The 17,560-nt window shown below is 39.9% G+C and overlaps 1 protein-coding gene across 1 annotated transcript in view; it reads right to left on the bottom strand.

The window, feature by feature from the left end:
• LOC104337776 (protein mono-ADP-ribosyltransferase PARP8) overlaps positions 1-17,560 on the bottom strand; it is a 230,691-nt gene that overhangs the window by 67,316 nt on the left and 145,815 nt on the right. The window contains exons 3-7 of the mRNA XM_075446548.1: positions 17,298-17,335; positions 9,618-9,707; positions 8,245-8,315; positions 5,804-5,881; positions 993-1,087 (exon numbers count right to left, since the gene is read on the bottom strand). Coding sequence (XP_075302663.1) covers positions 993-1,087; positions 5,804-5,881; positions 8,245-8,315; positions 9,618-9,707; positions 17,298-17,335 — 372 coding nt within the window. The remainder of the gene's footprint in view (positions 1-992; positions 1,088-5,803; positions 5,882-8,244; positions 8,316-9,617; positions 9,708-17,297; positions 17,336-17,560) is intronic.

Here is a 17,560-nt window from a genome sequence, read left to right as displayed (position 1 = left end):
CTGCTTAGACTAAAATAACAGAGCTTATTGTTTAGAGGTTAATAGGAATTGTTACTTGCAATATATGTATGCCTAAGGTTATTATCTGCTCTGTATTTTATTACTTGGTTTGTATGACAACTTTGGTATGTTCTTTGCAATACATCTGACAGGTCTGTTCTATCTTGCCTACCTGTTATTTTTATGAAATTAAGATTACATAGATGGAAAATGAAGTTATAAAAGACCTGAAACATATTAAAAATATCATACAGCTATGCCCTACAGCAGAATCACGCACACTCATATATGCCCAACAGAATTTTTGTGTAATTGCTCTTTGCAGTCCACCCCTGACTGAGGTTCCACCACTTCCCTTTGTAGGGTACTTTAGTTTCCCATAATTAGAATACTTTCCTAAAATCTAACCAAATTCTTGTTTATTGCTAACAAAGCTAGTTTCTTATTGTCTCTCTCATGATGACAACAGAGAACATTTGATCACTCCTCCTATCTACGAACATTTTTATTTTTTGAAGAACTGTTATGATGTCCTCTCCTTCTATCTTTTTTCTAGACTAGACAAATTCAATTCCTTTAGTCTTTCCCTAGGGAAAACATTTGCTAAATTTCTTATCATTCCTCTTGTTCGCTTCCAGGGTAAAAGACAGGATATGACAGAAAAGAAGTTTAACAAGGATTTGGAGTAATGTTGAATAGTAATTTTCAACAAAATACAACAGCCTGATCAATTATCGACTGAACTGCAAAAGACAATGTTTTAGAACAGGCTTCAAGGGCTTGTTCTCAGCATAGCCAGTTGCATCAATACTCAACCACAAAAAGAAAAAACAAAACCAGCATTATTGCTAGCCAGCAGTGCTCATTCCTTTTGCTACAAAATACAGAAATCATCAGAAGAGACTTGTGTTTTGGCAGTGAGGGAAGGTCCACATGGAAGTCAATCTCCAAAACATTAAAGGTTCCACAATACAGAAGGGTCAACGACATACCTGAGAGATACTGCATTAGGTCCATAGATCTCTCTCACTGCTGTCAAATCAGCTTCTAGCTGTGGGTTCTTGTGAAGGTCTCCATCATAGCTAACCTACCAGAAAAAAAATATTCTAGGAGTTCTTATTTATTTCATTATTGGCACCTAATCTAGGCTCTTGAAAGCTCCCCCTGCAAAATATGCTGCGTAAAGATTCCTTAATGCCATGCTTAGAAAGAACATTGTGTTGATAAGCTGAAGCACTTAGGTGGTCTAGCTCTCCTAAGCAATACGATTTGCAAAGCAGGTTCTTCTGCATCAAAATTCCAGAGGGTCCTGCTCCTGTTTGCGGGAAGAGAAGCTGCAAAGGACTCATCCCTCTGTCCTGTCTTGTCCCGGGGTTTGTTCCGGGCCACTTGTGCATTTTAAAACTGGTAAGCAGAAGAACCAGATCTCCCCAGTCATAGTATCCCAGTCCAACCACTACAGGGCAAAGGTTTGCTCCCTCTTGCTTGTTGTCACACTCTCATATATTTCAGACATTCAATGTCAAGGTTGAAGCATGAAACTATACTATATACCAAGTGTTTCAGCGTCGCTCAGCTCAGTTACATTTTCAGTCTACTCATTGGCCATATTTGACTATTCTATCTACCAATGCAATTATATCAGATCAAAAAGAAAAATAATTAAAGATTATTTTTTGCATTTTAAGTATTTTACCAGAGAAGGTGTAAAGAAACATGTTTAGACATCATTCCCACTGTGGAAACAGTTATGTCAGTGCTTGTGCTATAAAGAAAAATTATGAGCTGGTTTGGTTAGGCTGTATGAAGTCAAAATAATTAATATCCTCCTATCTTCTACAAGGACCAAACCATCTTTTTAGGCTTGTAACAATCTATTAAAAGTCTATTACTGCTTTCTCTTTAAACAATATGCTCCTGATTGCGTGAGCCTAATTCTACTTCTTTAAACCAATTAGAATGACCATAATTCCACAAAAGTCGATGAACTCCCTAGATTTGGACAGATTCAGAAATGAGAGTAGGATTTGGCTTGTACCTTTGACAAAATTCAGAGAGCAAAGCACAAGAGTGCAATTTATCCCTTTAGATGTATATACATCCTTATACAGGAATTCCTACTGAGAATTCTTGTCATTGCAGAATCAAATCTAACTGCAGCACTGTTTCTTCCATTTGTACATCCAAATCTGTAGGAGACCAGTGCTGTGACACTTTCAGCTCTGATACCTAGAGATGTACTTTTCAATCTAATTAAATAAATTTCAACAGAATTAAAATAATAATCAGCTTATTTTTTTACATGTGAAAATTAGCAAAGAATAATTTGATTAGACTTAGAATTCTTCAAATATAAGGCACAGAATTCATCAGCATAGCATGGGCATGTATTTATCAGAGATATCGATATTCATGACCAGAAGGGTATGAACCAAGTATTCCTCCCCTGTTTGAGCAGGCATGTCAGAATAATTGCCCAAGTAGAAGAGCAGAGGAAGAAAACTTTTATTATAATTTTTTTCCACTTAAGGTAGGAGCAAACCAATCCTTTTTACATGCTTATTACTCAAAGATGAATTCTTTAAAGATGCATTAATAATTGCTGTCCTGCTTCCAAAGAGAGTGCAGCAATCATTTCACAAATCATAGCTGTGGCTCACCTGTCACCTTTGTTGGTCCTAAACCACATTTTTTAAGCAGTCTTCTGTATCAATAATAGTAAAATCCAAAAGGAACACTATGCAGAACACGGAACTGCTCAACATAATGCTTTCTCCAATCTGTTTTCTGATGGTAAAAGGTTATGAACTCAAAAAGGAAACAAAGCAGTATTCTGGCAAATTGTAAGATCACAGTGTGGTATTTTCCATCCCTGAATTAGTGCCGCAGACATGCTGATGTACACAGAGGAGACTGCCAGAGTTTTGTATATCTGCATTTGCAAGTATGTCCTGTAACAAGCACAAGAGGGAGAGAGAATGCCAAAGACAGTAGTATTACTGTTTCAATCTCCTGTTCTCTTTTGCAAATGTAGAAGATAGAGATTCAAAGTAAGAATTCAGAGTCTCAGAGAAAATGAATATAAAAGCTAAAAAATCTGATAACCTTGCTGTGTCTGAAGGGTCTGTGTTCAGAAAATCTCAGTTTTTAATTTGAGACCTGATTCAGATTTTGTCCCACATAATGACCCATTGAAAATCAATAGTACCTAGGCTATTGAAACACTTAGCTATTTTAAAGTATTTATACGTTAAATCCTTAGGGAGGATTACAAACAGGTGCCTAGGAAGTGGATACAAATATTTAATTTACGACCAAAAGTTCGTATCTTGTTTTCACTGCCCTTCAAATGCCATTTCCCATGGTCCTTGTTTCATCATCAGTTGCTCTCTTGTCTTTCCAGCTGTAACCCCTTAGAAATGTTAGAATTATCCCTGACCTCCACCTTTTCCAAGTGTACTAAACACGATTACACTAGCATCTGTTCCCTCTAGTTGCTAAAGTCAACATTTTTGTCCCCTGTCTCTGTGGGCACAGCACACACTTGTCTCAGATGAAGCAGCTTACCTTACTGGTTCCCCACTGTCACGGTTTAAAGCAAGGCAGCAATAAACTGAGTGGCAGACGCTCACTATTAACCCCCACCCTCCCACCAGAGGAAGGGAAAAAGGGGGAGAAGGGAAAGAGACTTACAAATTGAATATAAAAAGTTTTACTAATAACACTAATACTATTAATAATAAGAGAAATAAAACAAAATATACAAAACCGATACTGAGTTTTTGGGAGCTGGGTGACTGGACGCTGGCGTCCCACCAGCAGCTGCCGGGCAGCACCAGGAAGTCCCGGACTGGACTCCGCAGCAGACAGGAACTGGACTCAGGAATGCACGGATAGGAATCTGGATCAGGATCGCAGGCAGGACAACAATCAGGGTCCTCTTCAGAAGGTAGCCATGGATGAAGAGAGCAAGTATGATGTGCATGGCATGGAATACTTAGTTGGTAAATATTGGGTCACCTGTCCTGTCTGCCCCTCCCCACAAGTACGATCCCTTCCGACTCCTCACTCGGGGGACCTAAGAGGTCTGTCAGTGACCTTGGCTGCTACAGTAATAATTATAAACAGGGGCCTTTTTCTGCATTCCTTTCCTACCGTTAGCTCAGTATAACTACAAACATCAGGTGTTATCAGCTTTGGAGCGGACACTGTCTGTAAAATATGCAGCCAGTTTCAGAAAAATGCAGTTACTTAGAGGAACTTAGCTGTAAGGAAGATTCACTAAAAGAGAATTGGTTCTGTTTTAACCAAAACCAGGACACCCACATAAACAGTCAACTACTTTGTTTTTCCAATACACCTGGTGCTCACTTAACTCTTACAATCATTTTCTTTGTAAAAGGACTGTTCTTGTTATCTCTTGAGGGACTTCACTCATTATCTGATTTCCTACTTATTTCCTAAGTCCTCAATCTTTTTTTTTTTTTCACCTTAAGGTTATTGCCCTTTCTGCAGAGTTGAAAAATGAAGCCAGTACAAACTTATCACTACGGGGCAAAATCAGATTTTTCCTTTCAGGCAGATTAAAATAAGACACCGGTCTTTGCACTGAAGTATGTGTACGTGGTCCTTCCCAGCTCTCCGCAGGGCCATAGGAGTCGGCAGCTGAAGGGAGGCATTTCCTGCAGTCATTTCTAAAGTGAACGTGAGTCAATACCTCATGTCAGTTATTTTCTGATACTGAAAATACATACTTTCACATACTTTCAGTTCCAGCTTCAATATCACTTTTAATAGCTTTTTAGGGGCTTTTTTTTTTTTAGAATAAAACTCCTCAACATGTATTTTGTGTTCAAACGCCACCACACTGTTGGCTCTGCAAGAGAAGAGGCTCAGTGATGTCCTGCTCAACAGCACCCCACGCTCTCTGCACTGACCCAACTGGCTGGCACTGCTGGCACACTCCTGCAATCTTGGCTCTGCACACCCAGGGCATGGATGGCTTCAGCCTCAAGGCTGAGGCAGTGACAACTTTCATAAACAGCGACTGCAATTTGTTAAAATGTTCATCGAAATAAACAGTTCTAACAACATAAGTGAGGAATGATTCCTTTGGGGCAATAGACTAAAAAGATAAGAACAATCTGAATAAAGAGACTAGCAGTGTGAAGCGCTCTATTGACATTGCAAAAGGAAAAGACATGAAGGGACTGTATTTCCCAATACATAAGAGAATGTAATAATAACTAATTCTGCTGAGGGAACAAGAAGTAAAGAGAGCAGTGCATTAATCTGAAAATATGCAGCATTTTACAAGGTGATTTTAACTGTAGAGCTCAGAAAAAGAATGGACTATTGCCTAGATCAAAACTGTTCTGTAATAACCTTTTTACCATTAAATTCCATTGCTCTTGAATTTACAAAATGGCAGTCCTCCAGAAGGAAACTGATTTGGATCCAACCTGGCTTTCCATTTGTATCAATAATGAGATATGCTTTAAAGAGTGAATATCTATTTCCTGGAAGTAAGCAACTGGCTTTTATTTTCAAACGTCCTGAAGAGCATTTGTTTTTTGTATTCTTACAGCTTTACAAATGTAAAAGAACTCATTTTAAATTTGATATAATTATATAGTATAACATATTCAATACTTCTACTATGAAATATTATGTATATATACACGGCATTCTATGTTGAATAAACATAAGAAATTAGTTATTAGCATAAATTTATAATGGAATGAACCACAGAAGATTTCAAATACTAATTTATTGAAACTTGCACAAAAATATCCTCCATTACCTGTCCTCCATAATAAAATTCCTCAGAGTCATTATCTCCTTCAGAGTCTTCTTCAACTGTGCTGTTGTGCTGTGACTCCTTAATGGAAAAGGAAAGTTAACAATGATACAAGCGATATCTTTATCTTGCATTTATAGTTTTAATTATAACTACAGTAATTATGTTTTTACAAATAAGCTTTAAGCATCCTTTATTAAGAGATCTCAGACAAAACAAGCACCCACTAACTAGGTACATAAAAACACCCTGAATATATGTTGGAGAAATAATACTTTGTCTGGGTACAGACACAGCTTGGTATTTTATGGAACTGGAGAATTCAGTAGACTCTGCAGGGATACTTCACACTTTGCTTCTGCTAAACAAAGCATAATTTACCCACCAAGAGAGGTTCTGGACTTAATTAATTTGGCATTTCAGTGACCTAAAAAAAAATTTACTTTATTCTGGTAAATCAATTCTAATAGTTTAAGGAAATAATTCAAGCTTGAGCATGGGATCTCTTAAATTCCTTTCTGTGAAAAACTCTCTGACACACTGCTGCTTAATTATTGTTTTTAACAGAAGTACCAGCCTGTTGCCAGAAAAGTTCAAACTTAATTTTCTGACTACCTCTGTTCTCGGACTTCAGAAATTAAGGATTAGAAAGTAATATGCTTACCCAAGTAAAACCTGCTCTAAATAGGCTGCTCTGTGAATAGTTGCACTCAAGTAAATAAAACTGATCGTGGTACAGACTGCAACTCAGCATGAGCTGAAGTGTTATATTCTGTTTCCTACCAATGGAACCTTTACTTATGTAATTGCTTGAAGATATTAATTCTTGTTTCTCACAATCCATTTATTTTTTCTAGGCCCTATGCTGACAAGGATCCCATAAAGAATACCTGATAAAATCATAATTCTTCACTTTAACCTGAACATAATATATTTATTGCATATTTTTTATTTATGTCCTGCATAGAACTGCCATAATGGAATAGAAATCAGATGCATGAATCAAAGATTAGAAGTTACCCCTAAATCCTGTATATTAATAAATGTCAAATATACTCTTATCACCAATTTCTATGGTCATACATTCTACTCCCCATTTCTTTACCTTTGTCTCTAAATTCCTACTCCTTTCACTGTATATATACATGGAACAAAAATTGTATTATTTCAGCCAATTTCATGGCAATTTGCTAAGATAAGGCATAAAAATAATTTCTGCTTCTACTTCACTGAAAAGAAACAAAGTGACTTCAGTCTTATTTGTTTTATAATAATCTTAGCTCAAGGGGAAGTCTGTGTTAAAAGAGGACTCAACTGAACAAAAATTCAACACAAAGTAAAGAGAAATTAAACTCTCACACTATAATAGTGACAAACCCATCCTATCCTAACCAAAACCTCTAATTGTCTAGACAACAGAAATGGTCAGTCTTTAAAGGCTTTTTTCAGTACTTTCATACTTAAATACCTCATTCAACTGGAAAAATAAATAAATAAAAGCTCAAACTGTCCCATAGAAGCTAACTATCTCAGGCTTTTAATCAAAAGAGTAAAATCTCATTGCACTTGAATTTCTAATGTTTACAGAGCACTGAATACAATTATGAGGCAGCTAAGCAAAATATTTCCAGTGCAGCTTTTTACATCAAATCAGGTTTCATCTACAAAAATCCCCAACCATACCCATTATCGTATCTGAACATGCTTATCTGTCTTTTCCAGGATCGAATACTGATCAGAGCCTGAAAAGTAGTAGTCAAGAAACAAGTATTCCAAAAAAAGCAACCACCCTTACAAAAGGAAATCTTTATGTCAAGCACTTGAATTTTTGATACAGTGCTCAATTTCTTGCTTAGGGTGGGAGCCTATGGGGTACTTCCTTTGAGCCCATAACACTGTCAACCCCTGTATACCTTACATTAGTGTCACTTCTTTCTTGAGTTAATGTCTCAGTGAGACTGGTCAGGGACCCATGCCAGAGGTTCAGCACAAATACAACCGTGACTGGAAGGCCTTAATACTCCAGGCACTACTTATGGTGAATAGTGTCATGCAGAGGTCCAGAGACTCCAGTGGGACTGCTGTAGGCCACATGAAGAAGCAATGAGCTAATAAATGGGATGTGGTCCTATGTGAAAGACTAGGTTAAAAGGTAATGGCATCATGATGAGAGCTGTATTTTTAGGGCAGACAGGGTCTATGCCACCGCTGAACAAAAAATAAAATAAACATCAGAACCATATCTCCTAGGATGGGAGCATCCCTATCCCAACTAAGTGATTCACTGGTTAATCCAGGTATGAAACCCAGAGAACTACGCTCACCTTATAAATGTGTAAAACTACAGTTTGGGTAAGCATAGATTTGTCAGGAATCCTATGGTAAATATTAATATTTTATTATTTTCTGTTGTTTCTTAAAATATACATACAAGAAATACATACCTCTCCATTCTCCCTCTGTAATTTTGATTTTATGGATAAGCAATAGTTGACATCACTGTTTTTTCTTAATTCTTAAAAGAAATGGGAAAATAGGGAACATATGTGAAATAATTTGGCATATGCAGACTTGAAATACTTGGAGTAGTAGACCAAATAAGTAACAAAGTTACAGATATGAAAAGCACCAAAGAGTTTACAATACAACAGTCTAAAATTAAGAAGCTCCAAAATCTCAGAAGACTCATTTTTAACTGTGAAATGAAACTCAGCTGGTCCATCTAGGAGATTTTTTTTCCCAATCTGTAGTTTACACTTCAGTGTCATTCATTAATTTTGTATACTTTATAAAATAACAAAAAATCAAAATCCCTCAGCAAAATTAAATCAGATCACCTTCCATATAAAATAGGATTTTATTCTATTTTAAATGACAGGCTTTATTTCTTTTTAAATTACAGAAATATTTGCATGTAAAATTTATCTTAAACTTCTGACTACAATGGCCAGTTTCTGTTTGGGTGCCACTCCACTGACTTCAATAAAATTATTTTTTATTTACATCAGTATAAATGAGATCAGAGACTGAAGATCATACTGGTTTTCCAGTGGAATTCAAAGTAATTCTGTGTTATACAAAAAAAGCCCTAAAGTATTGTAATAATAATAAAAAAGTCTGCAAGGTCAAGTGTTCCTAACTGAAGAATTGCCAGAATTAAGACTGCTGTATGCAGTTTCTCCTGCAGCCTGAAATCATCAGGGAATTTGGCTGCTAAAATCTAAAAAATCTCTATGGAGTATGCACAAATCTTGATTATATATCGTATAAATGTGCCTAGATGTCTGAAAAACATGCACTTTCATGTATCAAATACTTTTTGAAAGTGTGGAAATAATTTCAAATTAAGAGGTTCCCAAAAATCACTGGGAAAAATATATTTTTTTATAGTCTCATTTAGTGAAACAGCTGAACCATCTTGTTTGAAATTTCCTGAGATAATTCACCAGAGGCAATGGTAGTTATAGACTGTTTCATTCCCAGTGTGGAAGATTTAGTGAAGTTTTAAGAAAGTGAGCATGAAAACTTATAATTGGGGAGTATTAAGCACCTCTAACTTTATTCAAGGACAATTGCTTTAGCACAGACTGCAAGACATTAAAAGAATAAAATACATTCTGCCTACACAATCATGTTGATCCCCAAAAGAAATATTCTAATTTCTTCTATTCTGAAATGTAGGACAATTTACTACAGCAAGAGTGTGAGAAAATAGAAAACTGTACACACATTAATATATCTCCCTTTAAGTACAGGCAACGTCTTGTCTTTCCTCACAAAATATGAACTTGATAAAACACTTGGGACATAAGATTACCTGTAGCGATTTGGTGGAAAATTACTGGAATTGGCTCTGTTGTAACTAAGACATCTTCTTCATTATCAGAACTGGAAACATAAGTGTTATCTACAAAAGAAAAACACCTCACATGGTGAAATCCGATTGTGCTCTGCAAGCCCCTTCCAACATTGCCTATCCCACCCTTGTACCATAAGGAACCACTTCCCACGTGGTTAGGGAAGCCCAGAATTATCATCTTCCCATTGTGTTTTTTTATGCTGAGATTGCTAATGAAAAGAAAAATACCAAAAGGGTGGAAGATTTGGACCCAAATTTTATAAAAGCAAATCCCTGGAGTCCGATGTCATGGCTTTCAGGAATCACACCAAGCGCTGCTCTGAACTGTCCCACAAGGCTTATGGGGGTTTGAGCCAACCTTTTCCAAAATGAAGACATGTTCTATGCTTTTTGTCAAGCCCGACACTAAAACTCAAGCTAGGTCTGGTGTGCAGAGTGAAGGCTGCATTCAGAGCTGGGTGTTAACAGCCCATTATGCAAAATACCTGTACCTTATTTTGCCTAGTCACATAAAGGATTAAAGGATATTTGAGGTATCTTCTAAACAGTGAATAACCTTTCTTGTGCCTAATTCAGGAAAAAAAATAATCTTTCCTCCCACTTAACAAAAACATTAGGTATGGATATGAATATGGAAAGTCTATTCTAAATTTTCTTACAAAATGTGGAGATTAGGCTGTGATTTTTTTCTTTTTTTTTCTTTCCAGTGAAATGTTACTGAACAACAAATAAGGAGCATACTTATGAAAGTAATAAGATTTTGCTTTCTACTGATCTGGAATGAATTGAAATGTACGCTCTACAATTAAGATAATCACAGATACACAAATAAGAGAACTGAAACAAGGACTTAATCTATCATAATTTTGAACACTCCAGTCCCACATCAGCAAAATGTGTGAACTCACACATAATTTTAAGCATACTGCTGCAATCTCAAAGCCTTTGACCACAGTGCTTCCAGTGAAAAGTTAAGAATATTAACATTAATTGATCAGTAAATTCAGCAATATTATTTGTATTACAGTGGTTCTTAGAAGCCTGTATCAATACGAAGCCCGGGTGCTGCCACCCCTTTCTCGCACAGGTGTGCCATGCTGCCTTTGCAGACTAGCAGCTGCACTGCCACACACAGACAGGCCCGTGGGTCTTTCCCAGCCCACGGCCTGTGAAACAGCCTTTATGCTGCATTCACACAGATCTACTGAGTCTGACACTATCCCACACCTTCACCTACTTCCACTTCTGTGCTGTCCCATGAGGTAATCTGAGTAATCTGTGCTCAACTCAACAAACATATATTGTGAACAGGCAATTGCTGCAGGAGGCTGACACCACTTTTCCCTGAGCACTGCACTCCAGTGGGCACAGCAACCTGCTCCATCTGCTCAGTTTGTGCCTGCTTGGCTACATGCTTGGCACAAGGATGTGTTTTAGAGCCACAGCATTGTGCGAATAAAATGGGGTCCCTCCAATCATCTGCCAGCATTCACTCCTTCCACTTTTGTCTGCCAGCAGGACAGGCTGTAAACTATGCCTCCAGGACAGCTGCATCTCACCCTCTCCACGAACCACCTGCCTTGCCTCTATTTGCATGCTCCACCTTGCTGCCATCATTTCAGTGTCAGCCTCACTATACTGGATGGTTCTAGGTATACAACACACGCTCATTCCTTTCCCAGGTTTGGGAGTGTAATTTACTGGTATAGAGTCTAATGAGCTGGAATAACTGAGGTCAGCATTTCAGTCCAAATATACCTAACACCATATATATGGATGGAAGAAAGGAAATCCATGAACTTATTGCTGTATGAAAAAGTAGGAAAAACAACAATACATGCTGTACAGAATATATAGCTTTCAAGATATACATATGAGGATTTTAATTATATTTTTATATCCATTGTTTGTCATTCTTTCATGGCAGCTGGATAATATACTTTTCACTGCCAAGTTTTTGTTTTCCTATTTGTGGGGTTTTTTTTTTTCTTTCCTTCCATCAGTCTAACGAAACTCGAAGTTAAGATACTGGGTTTGGTTTGCTTTCTTCAACATCCAGTTTCTAACACACTACACCCAGGAACACCTCTCCTCTTAAGCAGAGTCTGCCTAGACCTAGTGGAGGGATGCAACAAACCACTCGCTGCCAAATTGGTTCTCTGTCTCTTCTGCAATCTAACGAGATCTAAGAAAAGAATGTTTCTGTTAACACATGTGTAACCCACAAATCACTGGGATAAAAGACTACAGCAGTTCTACAAATTTATGGCAGCTAATATGTATCACTCGGAACATATATTCAGTAGCAAAATGCTTGCTGCTGTAATAGTTCTCACAGGAGTCATGATCCACTCATATTAATGGAACTTCAGTCTACTCACTGATGTTACATTCTATAATTGCTCCTTAGGAGCATTATTTTCCCCCAGTTGTGTCAATGTTATGAGAAAATGGTTACAAAGATATTTTGCTGGAACTGATACTACCTGACTCAAATTTTCAGTGATATTTTCATAAATTCAGCAATGTATATATAACTTTCAGACATTACTGTCTCAACACTATCCCTATTAAGTTCTTTAGTGTTCATTTGTGAGCATATTTTTAGCTTTCATGCATAATTATGAAACATTCAAACACCTTCCATTACTGAAAGTTGTCATGACATATCACAGTTCCCATAGGTATCATGGGATACAGGTAACATTCAGCTGTTTGTAATCTTTTGATGCTTTATGAAGCAATTCAGCAGTAGCTACACACTGTTATCAGTGCCAAAGCGGTGATGCTGCACACATAACAACAATGCATGGAGCTAGAGCATATGCAGTAACCAAAGCTGCTCTTATAATATCTAAAATTTACTTGTGGCGATATCAGTTTTGGCTGAATGAACATCATTTGTATGGTAATTTAATCTCTTCTATTTTCATATATTTATTGCATACATTAGCAATTAATCTGATTATCAACTCTGACAGTCTTCTCACAGATTTCCTAAATTTGATCCAATGTCTATTATACACTCTTAATCTCCTAAGGATACGACTTTGATATAGCTACACACTAATGGACTTAAATCTTGATCTGTAAAGACTTATCCCAGGAGAAATTCAATTTCATGAGCATATGCTGCTCTGAACTCTAGCAACTAGCAGCAATACTTAAAGATCATCTTCCAGTTAAGGAGGATACCAGCACAGAGCTGCCCAGGCTTGAGACCACCACACCCTGATATATCCCTGAAACATCCCTTAAAATACATGCCAGAGAAAAGATAGCCACAGTCAGCAGTAATGTTAAGTTAGAGATTTAGCCCAAAAAGAGACAAAGAATTTGGCTCACCAAGTCAAAGTGAGTATTTTTAGGATCAAAGCTGTAAAATGGCAGAGTCATTATCCTTCCTAACACACTAATCACAGAATCACAGAATGTTAGGGGTTGGAAGGGACCTCTGTGGGTCATCTAGTCCAACCCCCCTGCTGAAGCAGGGTCACCTACAGCAGGCTGCACAGGAACTTGTCCAGGCGGGTCTTCAATATCTCCAGAGAAGGAGACTCCACAACCTCCCTGGGCAGCCTGTTCCAGTGCTCTGTCACCCTCAGAGGGAAGAAGGTCTTCCTCATGTTCAGATGGAACTTCCTATGCTTCAGTTTGTGCCCATTGCCCCTTGCCCTGTCACTGGGCACCACTGAAAAGAGTCTGGCCACCTCCTCTTGACACCCACCCTTGAGATATTTATAAGCATTTATTAGGTCCCTTCGCAGCCTTCTCTTCTTCAGGCTGAACAACCCCAGCTCCCTCAGCCTCTTCTCGTAGGAGAGATGCTCCAGTCCCCTCACCATCCTCGTAGCCCTCCGCTGGACACTCTCCAGTAGCTCTTCATCTTTCTTGAACTGGGGAGCCCAGAACTGGACACAGTACTCCAGATGAGGCCTCACTAGGGCAGTGTAGAGGGGAAGGAGAACCTCCCTCGACCTGCTGGCCACACTCCTCTTAATGTATCCCAGGATCCCATTAGCTTTCTTGGCAGCCAGGGCATACTGCTGGCTCATGGTCAACCTGTCATCCACCAGGACACCCAGGTCCCTCTCCACAGAGCTGCTCTCCAGCAGGTCCGCCACTAAACATCTCTATCACAAAGCAAACATGCATACTGCAAAAGCTTGAGATATGAATGAAATCAGCTCTTCCAAAAGCTTGAAGGGTTAGATTTTTAATCAGTAAACATGCACAGCTGGCTCCCCCCCCTCAAGTTAGCTACATTTCTATCTGGCTTTAAAATATAGGGGGTGATGGCAGAGAATATTCATTAAGATTTAGAGTCAAAGTCACTCAGGCTTGTAGGCCATCAGGGTATGCTGCTTACAGCATCTGTAAGGGAAGTTTGAGGTCTGTCAGAAGAGTTTGCCAGGAGATGAGATCTTACGTGCTGTGGGAGTAACTGTTGGTTCAGTACTCTAGCTTGCCATCTAGTTTAGGGGTTCATAGAGATCAAGTTCAGTGACTTCATAACAGCTTAATCCCTAAAATTAATAAATCCATCACTGATGTTTAATAAAACAAACCGTTAATGAAATACGATGCAGATTTTCTTCAACTATTTCTCCCTCCTTTTATTGTCAGGTCAATGGAGTAATCAGTGAATCAATTTATTGCTGGTATGACTGTGTACTTCATGAATCTCAGTTTCTCTGCTTACTACATGTTGAATAGATTATTATTATTGTTAGCAGTTTTTCCCACCAGCTTTTACCAGTGAAAAAAATATCTGTCACAAAAGTTGTGAGCATTCTTTCACATAATCCACTCTATTCAGCATCACTGCTGACACTGATTTCTCTCTGCATCTGCTTCAAACACTGTGGTGTTTTGAACACACATAGTCTACTCCTGTTTATCAGTGAAGAAGATCAAAGTCTCACTTCTTCAGAGATTCTAAAAGGAACAAGAACTATGTTACAGATAATGATCAAAAAAGGCCAAAGGGTTTAATATAATTCACAGTACTTACACTATTAAATACTCCCAGGTGCAAAAAACACAATGTAGTGCAATCCAACAGTACTACCATGTATCTTTACTTGCACAGTGCCTGTCTGTCCTCACCCTCACTTCCCTCTCCTGCTTCTGCTAACCTCTGTGCCACCTGAAGTACCTGTGCAGTCTCTTTGTGAAAGAAGTCAGGGAAACAAGCTAGCTGAAAACTAGTTTTTGCTCTTTCCTGGTATGTTTCCCCTTGTTTGGGTTGGCCACATGGTAACATAAATGCTTTTGCCAGTCCAGCTCAGGGTATGACAGGGAGGCAGGACTGAGCATCTGGGAACAGCTTTGCAAGCTTATGCTACCAAAGACATACCCATACACAAACCCTTGGCTGCAACAGACCCTGAGAAGCATCAACGCACAGTCCACAGGCTTAACTAAGAATATGAGTAGTCTCATTAAGGCTTAACACAGAAGTGCTTTGCTGGCCCTATGCCAGAGTGTGCAGCCTCTTGAAAGATCAAGCTTCATCTGTGTAGAAGACCGCTATGAACTGGTTTTGTCTCGACATTGCCATTGTACCGTCATCTCTTCTTGACCTCTGAAGAAATCGCCACAACAACCTGCAGGAAAGTACCATACTGCGCTTGCACACAGACTAGAGCACAAAGGGCTGCCTAGGCGGGTAGCACACCTGGCATGAACTGCACGTACCAAAATGCACTCTGTGCATGGGCAAACTGCCCTATAGAAGGACAGCACATGCTCCCCTGACAGCACGCTTTTTTGCTTTTTTTTCCCCCCTTCTCGCCGCTTTTCTCCTGGAACTTGTCCTTGCTGGAACCTGAGCGTCTGCACAGAGACTGAGCCGAATGGACATCACTGAACTTCACTGGATCCGTGGTGGTGGTAACCAATCTCCCCTGCACTCCTTTCCTCACCTGCTTGAGCTGCCTGCCTGCCTGCCTCCCTTCCTTCCTCCCTCCCTTCTTCCTGCCTGCCTTCCTTCCTTCCTGCCTTCTTCCCTCCCTTCGTCCTCCCCCTGCTGCCTCCCCGCCCAACCTCCGGTTCCTAGTTTGCCGAAATAAAGTTTGCAAGGTTGCACGGCATCTGTCTCTGCATCTTAATCTTGTCCTTGGGATCATATAGAAGCCTCCCCAACATTGGATCAGGACAATCTGCCACACCAAAGAGGAGTTGGGCACTTTCTCACTCCTATCACTATTGGCTCCAGACACATATCCCAAGCTCTGGTCTCTGTAAATTTGTGAACTAGGTTTTCTCACCCTGACCCAGTTGATAAATGACACCAGAATAGGAGAAATGACTGTGAAAATAATCTAACTAATGAAAAATGATTAGCACAAGGATGCACCTGGAAGACAAACACCCTTTCAAATATTCTCATCTGAATATGAGCTGGGTAGATGAGGGGAGAGCCGTGGATGTTGTCTACCTCAACTTCAGCAAGGCTGTCTCCCATAACATCCTCCTAGGGAACCTCAGGAAGTGTGGGCTGGATGAGTGGTCAGTGAGGTGGATTGAGAACTGGCTGAATGGCTGAACTCAGATGGTTGTCATCAGCGGCCCAGAGTCTAGTTGGAGGCCGGTAACTAGTGGTGTCCCCCAGGGGTCAGTACTGGGCCCAGCCTTGTTTAACTGCTTCATCAATGACCTGGATGAAGAGTTAGAATGTACCCTCATCAAGTTTGCTGATGACACCAAACTGGGAGGAGTGGTGGATACACCAGAAGGCTGTGCTGCCATTCAGTGAGACCTGGACAGGCTGGAAACTTGGGCAGAGAGGAACCTGATGAAGTTCAACAAGGGCAAGTGCAGGGTCCTGCACCTGGGGAGGAACAACCCCATGCACCAGTACAGGCTTGGGGCGGACCTGCTGGAGAGCAGCTCTGCGGAGAGGGACCTGGGTGTCCTGGTGGACGACAGGTTAACCATGAGCCAGCAGTATGCCCTGGCTGCCAAGAAAGCCAATGGGATCCTGGGGTGCATTAAGAGGAGTGTGGCCAGCAGGTCGAGGGAGGTTCTCCTTCCCCTCTACTCTGCCCTAGTGAGGCCCCATCTGGAGTACTCTGTCCAGTTCTGGGCTCCCCAGTTCAAGAAAGATGAGGAGCTACTGGAAAGAGTCCAGCGGAGGTCTACGACGATGATTCGGGGACTGGAGCATCTCTCCTATGAGGAAAGGCTAAGGGAGCTGGGCTTGTTCAGCCTGAAGAAGAGAAGGCTGCGAGGGGACCTAATATATGCTTATAAATATCTTGAGGGTGGGTGTCAGGAGGATGGGGCCAAGCTCTTTTCAGTGGTGCCCAGCGACAGGACAAGGGGCAATGGGCACAAACTGAAGAATAGGAAGTTCCGTCTAAACGTGAGGAAGAACTTTTTCCCTCTGAGGGTGACGGAGCACTGGAACAGGCTGCCCAGGGAGGTTGTGGAGTCTCCTTCTCTGGAGATATTCAAGACCTGCCTGGATGTAGTCCTGTGCAGCCTGCTGTAGGTGACCCTGCTTCGGCAGGAGGGTTGGACTAGATGACCCACAGAAGTCCCTTCCAACCCCTAACATTCTGTGATTCTGTGAATATTGCAAATTGCAGTAACATGCATACAAGTGTCATGGACAAGAACGTTTCACTGTACCTGGGTAATCCTCAGAGACATGCACTGAATAGGTTAGGCTGTAAAAAAAAAAGAAACAACATAATTAATAACAACAACATTAACTGCTGGCCTAAGATTCTTTTCTTTCTCCTGTATTATTTTATGTTTATTTATAGGTTCCTGACAGTTTCCAGGACAGACAGTAACAGCTGTTTTGATGGCTTTTGAAGTGTGCAGCTAAAAAAAAAAGTCATGATCATTTTGAAAGCTTACTTAGCTTAATTTGCACATCCCTATTTCAA

This window comes from Opisthocomus hoazin, chromosome W, assembly GCF_030867145.1.
Source record: "Opisthocomus hoazin isolate bOpiHoa1 chromosome W, bOpiHoa1.hap1, whole genome shotgun sequence".
Classification (NCBI taxonomy): Eukaryota; Metazoa; Chordata; class Aves; order Opisthocomiformes; family Opisthocomidae; genus Opisthocomus; species Opisthocomus hoazin.
Note: the sequence above shows the minus strand (reverse complement) of the source record. Positions and strands in the feature narration are given on the sequence as shown.